Raw genomic sequence first — 9,047 nt, 5'->3', positions numbered from 1 at the left:
TCTTTCTTTGCGTGAACATTTGGGCGGCGTTATGCAAATCTTCCCACATCGTGACGTAGACATGTGGGGGCGTGTTAGGACTAGGCGTTTTAGGTAGTCGTGGCTGACTCTTAACTTTTATAAAGAATATCTCTTTGGATTTAAGACTTTAGTCTTTGCAACTTTACAGATCTTCTTTATGCACCAAGAGCTTGTAACACTCCAAAGAGAAAGGAAAAATTGAAATCCCATCATATGACCCCTTTAAATGCTTGAGCGATTGATTGAAATATTTGTCCTCTGGTTTTCCGAAACGGACGTAAGGAGCATCATCACTGGCACCGCACATGAAAAATTATTTCCCGACTGAGAAAATGCACATGAACGCAAGTTGGAAAGCTCTAATAATACAAATCCAACACATCTTTGTAGTAACGTTAGTGTCTATGTTGGAAGGCGTGGACGAGCATTCACTTTTATAAAGAATATCTCTTTGGGCTTGAGACTTTAATCTTTGCGACTTTACTGATCTTCTGTATGCACGAACAGCTTTTAACACCCCTAAAACAAAGGAAAACATGAAATCGCATCATATGAGCCCTTTAACCAAAGTATGAGCACCAGTTGTAGCGATTCCTCCGCAAACATGAGTAATATTGGCCTACATGGGATGCCGAGTGTCATTTTGCAAGAGCTTTCATTTTTATTGCAAAATTGGATTTCGAAAGGTTTCCTTGCAACAGCAGTTAAGGTGTTGACATGTTTGGGCTGATTGACACAAATGAGAGACTGTGAGAAAGAGGCAGTTGCTGTTGATTTATTCCCAAGACTGACCTCAGGGTCACAGACGAGGCTGGATCAAAGTCATCGTTTTCAATCCTCTGGAAACCTTTACTTTTCTGCTGACGCAACACCCCATTGCAGAGTTAGTATATAGAAACAAGTGCTGGAAGTGGCACAATGTGACAGGATGTGTAGACCTGTTTGTTGGTGTGTGTCTATAGGTCATTTTTCCATCCTTTTCCTTTAGCGCTGTAATGAACTGCCAAACACATGAAGAACTGCAGACTCACCAGTTACATTTTGACAGAGTTGGACCTTGTCTGTCCAAGAGTCACGCTCTCATTGATTGAACCGTCACTACAGCTGTATTAGCACTGAGCCGTTTATTTGCAATTTGTGTTTTGTACTTGTAGTCTTTAGAATAGTTTATAATGCTTGGAGAAACTGAAAGCCTTCTGTTAGCATTGCCATTCTTCTCAATGGAAGTTGCTCGGCTGACGCTGGAACTCCTTGGAAGAATGTGATTTGAAATCTTTCAGATGAAAGAAATCTGGCACAACAGGAAAATGAAATCTGATTGGCGGGTTTATCTGAAATAGATTATACCACACATATAGGCCGACGTTAAAAAATTAGTAGTTGTTTCTTGATTTTTTTTTAAGTCGAGTTTAGTATTTGGTTTGGTTTGAGATTGGCTTTTGGTTTTACAGCATGTTGTGCAGCTCTTGCATACTGTACACATGAGATATCATTAGGATATGAGATATAGGGTTGCAAAAAGGTGGAAAATTTCGGAAATATTCCAGAAATTTTTGAAACTTTCCAGGATTTTTTTTTGGAATATTCCAGGGAGTTTTGGAAAATTTCCGGAAATTTCCTGGAAATTTTTCCACCCCTTTGCAACCCTAATGAGATATTATTAGGACATGGCTGTTGCTTTAACTTTTGACTCTGTCTGTAACACGCAAAAATTTGAGGAACAGAGTTGTTTGCTTATGTGAAAATATGCTAATTTGTTAATATATGTAAATAATGGATTTAAGAAAACAGAAGAAAGAATGTGTAGAATGATTTGGATGGCAAACTGACCCACCAAGACCAGCTCAAAACCAGTGTTATTTTAGCATTATTAATGCACTATTAGAGTGTTTATTAATATTTTATAAAATAATAATAATTAATAAAAGCCTTTAATTTTGTATTTTCAGTTTAAATTTTACTTTTAGTTTAAGTAGTCATTTTTTTCATTATTTTGATTTTTAGTTTTAGTAATTTTAGTACTTAATCTTATTTTATATGAGTTATTTGCCAGTATTTTTCCAGTTTTTTTTTTCTTCAGTTTTTTTAATTTAGTTATACGTTTTAGATTCTCTTTAGATTTAGTTAATGATAACACCGCTCAGAAGTATGAATGCATCTACAATAGAAACCACTTTTCATTTGTATTTCAGTGATAAACATCTACAGTACGTCTTTTGCAAAAAAAAACAAAAAAACAAATACATCAGCTAGATTAAAGAACAATGTGCTTCTGCTTGTAAAACAGTTGAGCTTGATTGAATTATGCTGCCAAACCTCTCATTCAATATAATCACAATCACATCACAATGCCAAACAGATTAATGATGAGATTATTCCCAGATAATGGAGAACAGGCGGTGTGACATCATGCAGACAAGGTGCCACAGAAAACACACAGTTAATGGTAAACTAGCACTTTTAAGCCGAAAAAAAAAAATGTATCAATGAGTCCCGCTTCGTATGATAATAAAAACTGTTTAACAAATGTTTGTGGCGACGGAGACCTTCTCTGTTGATATAATTGGACACCTGCAATACAGGAGAATTCACATTCTTAGACATTTTTCTTAAATAGGCCTATTCTTCAGTCTAAAAATAGCATCAGTTAAGCCAAGATGCTTTTGCATCTTGTTCCAAAGTTGGATTGGGTTTCTGAATGCATATGATGCCTGTTTGGTGGCCAGCAACTTCAGTAGGCCTTTCAGTCAGAGTGAAGTAATAAGGAGGAAACTGGATGTTCAATAAGAATTGTTTCTCATTTCACATGCAAAGAAGGTGTTTACATAGATGGCACAGAAGCAAAACGCATTAATTTAATTCAAAGGTCAGGGAGCGGGTGGCACATGGTCATGTAAAACTACATGAAGACTCTTTTAGGTGAAGGAAACATCGCCATGGTAACACTTAGCCATGACGTTCTGTACATGAACATCAACAATGAACAACACCTTCGCAACATTTATTAGTATTTGTTAATGTCCTTTTATACATGATATGATGATACATTTTTTTAACATTTCGAGTTGTTGAACAAGCTATATTTATAAATTGACATTCACATAGATTGATAAAAGGTTCACATGAGGGTTCATGATTGTAGAGAATGTTGTCTGTGGTGCTTATATAATAATTTTACTGTGTGTTTGTTTAATGTCTATTAATGTTTATGGGATTTTATTATTATTATTTTATGAGGGAGCAGCTGCTTGGTTTTCAGTGTTAAAGTTTATTGATCCCAGTTTTAAAGGGGTCATATGATGCAATTTCATTTTTTCCTTTCTCTTTGGAGTGTTACAAGCTCTTGGTGCATAAAGAAGATCTGTAAAGTTGCAAAGACTAAAGTCTCAAATCCAAAGAGATATTCTTTATAAAAGTTAAGAGTCAGCCACACCTACCTAAAACGGCTCGTTCTAACACGCCCCCACATGTCTACGTCACTATGTGGGAAGATTTGCATAACGCCGCCCAGAAAAGAACACACACACACACACACACACACACACACACACACACACACACACACACACACAGGGTGTTGCCTGACTGTTTGTTCTCTAAACAGGATCTGTGTAATCAGTTTCAGCCTTGGCTGGAAAATAAGGATGGATTCTCTCCTCTATCTTTCTGTTTCTCTTTCTTACTGTTTTTGAACTGAACTCAACTTGTGTCCACAGACCAGGAAGGTTTTATTATCAGAGATAAAGTGAAGTGTGTAATTTCTTCACTAGCAGCATCAGAATGGCAAGTATAAGAGTTTTCAATCAGGTATAATGAACCCTCCCCCTGTCTCCCACTGGTCTAAAAACAGGTAGTCCCGCCCCAAACTCACTGCGTTGGTTGAGCCGGTGTTGCTGTGTCGAGCTGGTTGAGATACTCAAACTAACAGAGCACTGAAACCGTTTTACAATAGACAGCTGCAATCATGATGTACATTTTTAAACCCATAAGTCTATCAGCCTTCTAAGAGTTCTGATATCTTAATTTTTCAATGATTTTTTCTGCAGGTTACATTGTTACCCCAGTAGGTAAACGTGAGAGACTGTCTTTATGAATGAGTCACTGAATGATTCACTCAATCGATTCGCTCAAAACATTAGCCCCTTTCACACATACAGTCTTTACTGGTAAATTACCATTAAGAGATCACATGTGAACAGGACCTTTTCAAAAATACCGGTAAATTTGTTCCAGCAATTTACCAGTATGAGAAGTTGTAACATTACCAGTAAATTACCGGTAATGCTCTCTTTGTGAACGCAGAACAAGTTTACCGGTATGAGCACGTACGAGTTCAGAACGCGCTGACGTAAGACGTCTACTCTGAGCCAATCATAACATTCTGACGCAGATGACGCTGTTTACGGAAGTCAAAGAAATGTCTAAAGTCGTCTAATACGATGTCTTTGGGCAAAAAAACAGCTGCATGAATGTTAACGTTTGACACAAAAATGAAAACATAATTTCCCCTTCATGTTTACAAACACAACACCAGGAGGCGCAGCCGTTTAGAGGTCATTTCTGGTCAATGAAGTCACAGAATTTACTGGTATTTTGAAACTGTTGTGTGAATGGTGCTTTACGGGTAAAAAGACGGAACATCATTGCCTGTGTGAACAGTGCAGTTTTGTATTTCCCGGTAAAGTTGTTCCACTAATTTTAAGGCAATTTGCTGGTATTACTGTGAGAAAGGGGCTATTGACTCATTCAGAAACACCATTACTGTTGATCAGAGACACACAACATGATTGTGCTCTGATTCCACTTGGAACTATTTTTACTATGGGCCAAAAATACACAAATTGACTGGAAATAAAGTGCTGCGTGATGTATTTTGTAAGACAACACATCACCCTGATTCCCTCAACAAAAAGCCAATAGGATTTTTCCATTGGCTTTTGGAGTGTTGCAGCAAAAGTTTATATTTCTTACACATTTTGTTCATCATGATAATCTTCACAAATACAAACACTAAGAGTAAAAAGCTAAACATAGGCTACAAACGAACTACACCACAGTCACGACAGATCACTGAGCTTCTGGCAACTCTTTCAGTCTTTATTTAAAAACTTTTTCCCTGAAACGTTGTGAATAGTTTGCAGGAGTGTGATTATAAACACAATGAGGCTGTGAAAGCGACTAGCGATCAGATGAGTTTATCTGTTCAGTGTGATGATGTTTAATATCGTAGACAACCTCTGGAGTCCCATTTAGACACGTGTTATCATCTGCCTTTTTCAAGACAAGTCAAAGGGATTTTAATGATGCATTTTAAGTTGTGGAATAAAATATCTTGAGCTTGTGTTCACCACAAGACTATGCGAGCTTGACTAACGTGACCTGCCAGAACTAACGCTACGCTAGATTTTAGGCTGCATAAGTTGTAGTAGGAATAAGGTATTTTAACATTGAAAAAGTGAATCTTGCACTTGTATGTGTTGTGCTGTGTAATGAAGTGCTGTGGCAGTGTGTGCAGTGAACTCTGGGAAACCTGCAGGACTGTTCTGTTCCTCCTGACAGTACAGTACAATTGATTTGTGTTTATAGTCGCTCTCTGAGCTCTTCTATTTCACGCCGACTTTGTGGCTCCAGTTGAAGTTGTAAAGCTCCAGTGTAGATAAACATCCCTGTTGAGAGGATGGCTTACGTTTTCTCCAGTTCACCTCACACAAGAGGTCAAAATGAAGCTATACACAACATTAATGTCCATTGGAATATACAGTGTATGTTTTGTACAGAACATGAATGTGTATGTCTTATACACTCGGCCACTTATCAGCATGTCATTTATATTGTGATTTGGGCGTTGGTGGACCGGAACGGTGTCAGCATGCCTGAATCCTGGGCATTTCCAGTCATCCACCGTGAGCAGTCATGCCGTCTGCTCTTGAATATTCATGAGTGAGTAGTTACAGTGAATGCTGGGGTGGGAAGGGAGTTTAGCAGCTCTTTCTAATGACTTCTATGAAGAGTGTCTCGAAATATTGAGAAATGGCTCATTATAGTGTCTCAACATTCAACATAGTGTCCAGAATGTGTAGTTTAGCAATGCTGTCTGCTTCATCATTGTACATTTTTCTTACATTTTAATTAGCACATTTAATTAACACATTGCTCTTAGTCCTCCAGAACCAGTGTTGATATTGTTAACCAAAACTAATACTATTAAAAAATAATTTTTGTTAATTGAAATAAATTTGAAATAAAATAAATGAAAGCTAAAGAGAAATATTTGAATATTTAAAGAATTGTTGGTAACACTTTACAATAAGATTCCATTTGTTAACATTAGTTAACAAACTAACAATTAAAAATACTTCTAAAGAATTGTATAATATTGGTTAATGTTGAATCCACATTATGAAAATCAAAAGTTGTTAATATTATTTATAAGATTAAGATTAATTATTCTGTTGTCAGATTTTTAAAAACTTTTTACAAATATTTTAAAAAGTACACTCTTAAAAATAAAGGTGCTTCACGATGCCATAGAAGAACCTTTTTGTCTAAATGGTTCCATAAAGAACCTTTAACATCTGAAGAACCTTTCTGTTTCACAAAAGGTTCTTTGTGGCGAAATAAGGTTCTTCAGATTACAAAAAGGTAAGAAAGAGATGGTTCTTTAAAGAACCTTTGACTGAATGCTTCTTTGTGGAACCAAAAATGGTTCTTCTATGGCATTGCTTGAAGAACCTTTTGAAGCACCTTTATTTTTAAGAGTGTACAAACAAAAACTTGACAAAAATTACAAAATCACATAAAATTACTAAAACTTAAGCTAAATTTAAATGAAAACTGGAAATAAAATAAAAGCAAATTCAAAATATTAGTAAATACTATAATAATAATAATAAAATAACTCTGTCCTGGGCAAAACAATTTCTCAGAAAGGCTTATATTTAGATGGAAATATAATAAAAGTGAGGTGAAAGGCCGAAGTGTGTCCTGGAAACTTCTGTGTAGTCCATATGGCATGAAACAAAACCTGGGTATGTTGTTCTCATTATGCCAGAGCAGAGACATTTGGTGAGTCCTGAGGAGAGGCAGTTCTTGACTTTGTGTCCAGTAATGGAGCTGACCTTCTTGAACATTTTGTTAGCATTGCTCCCAGAGGACCACGATGTAGAACAGCGCTACTGAGGGATGTAATCGCCATAGACATCATAGAGATCATATTTAGATTAGGGTTCGAACACTGTGGGGTTTTCAGTGGCAGATTCTCAAGACAGCATATCATCCGTCATCTTAACTTTACACACTCATTTAATGAAAAGCACAGCTTTGACATTTCTGCTTGAGAAATTATTACTGTAATGTTCACCGAACCATCTGCTGTTTGCTGTATCATATTGTTTGAGCACTAACCAGGAGAATTACTCTCCAAAACAAACAGCTCAACGGTTATTAGGGCTGAAAACATCAACTTTGCTTCCAGAGCATTGTCATTACCTCCACTGTCGTCACCTTGAGTTTCATATTATGTTTGCAAGATGTAGTATATCATTTATGCTGAAGGGATCCGCGCACAGCAGGAGCTGAAAGTGCTGGCAGGCTGATGATTGCTTGTTGATCTGTGGGACCCACATCTTGAATACGTGCCATCTATTCTTAATGATAATTTATTTGATTGAATATCCAGTTACATTTATACTGGTATTATGACTGAGTCTCACATGCCTTGTTTTTCTCTCTCTCTCTCTCTCTCCAGCATTAAGCTGCTAGCGGTTCAAGACTTGGCCGATCGGGAGGCTCTAGACAAGGTAGTGTTAGATTTCTACACACACCTCTTCCCTTCAGCACACTTTTACACACTAGCCTGGTGTTTCTCATCCGTACGTGTACACTGTGTCTTTATAAAGAACCACCTGATCCTCCTTGTTAAGATTTAGTGGTTAAAAAGCCCCAATATACTTCAAATCGAAGAATGAATCGGTGTGACATCATTTCAAACTAATTCTGGCCAAGAACAGTGTTTTGGAGTTCATTTTGGCAGTTCGGTACAACTTGGCAGCACAAATGTTTTGGAAAACGTCATGGTTGATGTTAAAGATTTTCTAACTGACAATTACATAGGCCAAATGTCAGAATAATGTTCAACTGTCTGTTTCCGAAGGTAAAAATCCCATTCATTTTCACCATTGGGGAACTGATTTTTAGCAATAACTTATAAACCGTTAAAGGCAGACTTATTGTGATCAGTGAGGTTGCTAATTGAGGGTGTATGCGTTTGGTGAAGCCATAAGCCCACATCATTTCAACAGATGCTTTAGATAATCATGCAAAATTCCTGGTGAAAAACTACATTATCCTTGATTCTGCAAAGAAATATGCACCAAACAGAATTGAATCAAGCAATTAACCCTTGTGCGTCAATTAAAAAAAGTTACACATAGGTCCATAGTGGACAAAAATGTCCATGTCAAAAAACTGTCATAAAAATTTGAAGCTTGGGAGCACAGAGTTAAGTTTGGTCTCATTTTAAAGAAGACCCATGGCAGATTATTGTTGAAGTAAAAAAAGTTTAAAAAGTGAAACCAAAAAAAAAAAGTTCTAGATGTTTAGGTTTATGAAAATTATTTATGAACGATGTTGGAAATTCAAAGCTATGAATTTAAAGAAGTTGTCTTCCAAATTAGAGGTTGATATCTCAAAAAATGAGCTTTCAGTAAGATTTTGTTTGGGCGCAGTACCAAATTTTCCCCATTAGATACCAGCAAAACTCTGCTGGTGCACGCAGTGGTTGGATTTGTGATTTGCAGTAGAGTTTCTCTCTCTCAAATATTACAAGAACACACATGCATGTTTTTTTTTTTTATGACACACATACAAACCACACTCTGACATCCATACCAACACACCCACACAATTATAGCTGCATTATTTATCCAATTGGCTCTATAATATGCAGAAAACAGAAATAAAGCGAGTATTTTCTTTATAGGTCAAACCTGAAAAAATGGCACCATCTGGTAAAAAATAGTAAAAAA

The 9,047-nt window shown here is 36.6% G+C and overlaps 1 protein-coding gene across 1 annotated transcript in view; it reads left to right on the top strand.

The window, feature by feature from the left end:
* eepd1 (endonuclease/exonuclease/phosphatase family domain containing 1) overlaps positions 1-9,047 on the top strand; it is a 38,317-nt gene that overhangs the window by 6,109 nt on the left and 23,161 nt on the right. The window contains exon 2 of the mRNA XM_016499711.1: positions 7,769-7,820. Coding sequence (XP_016355197.1) covers positions 7,769-7,820 — 52 coding nt within the window. The remainder of the gene's footprint in view (positions 1-7,768; positions 7,821-9,047) is intronic.

The sequence above is a fragment of the Sinocyclocheilus anshuiensis genome, unplaced genomic scaffold (assembly GCF_001515605.1).
Source record: "Sinocyclocheilus anshuiensis isolate Anshui unplaced genomic scaffold, SAMN03320099.WGS_v1.1 scaffold150, whole genome shotgun sequence".
Lineage (NCBI taxonomy): Eukaryota > Metazoa > Chordata > Actinopteri > Cypriniformes > Cyprinidae > Sinocyclocheilus > Sinocyclocheilus anshuiensis.
The sequence above is the reverse complement of the archived record's forward strand: the minus strand, read 5'-3'. Positions and strand labels throughout refer to the sequence as shown.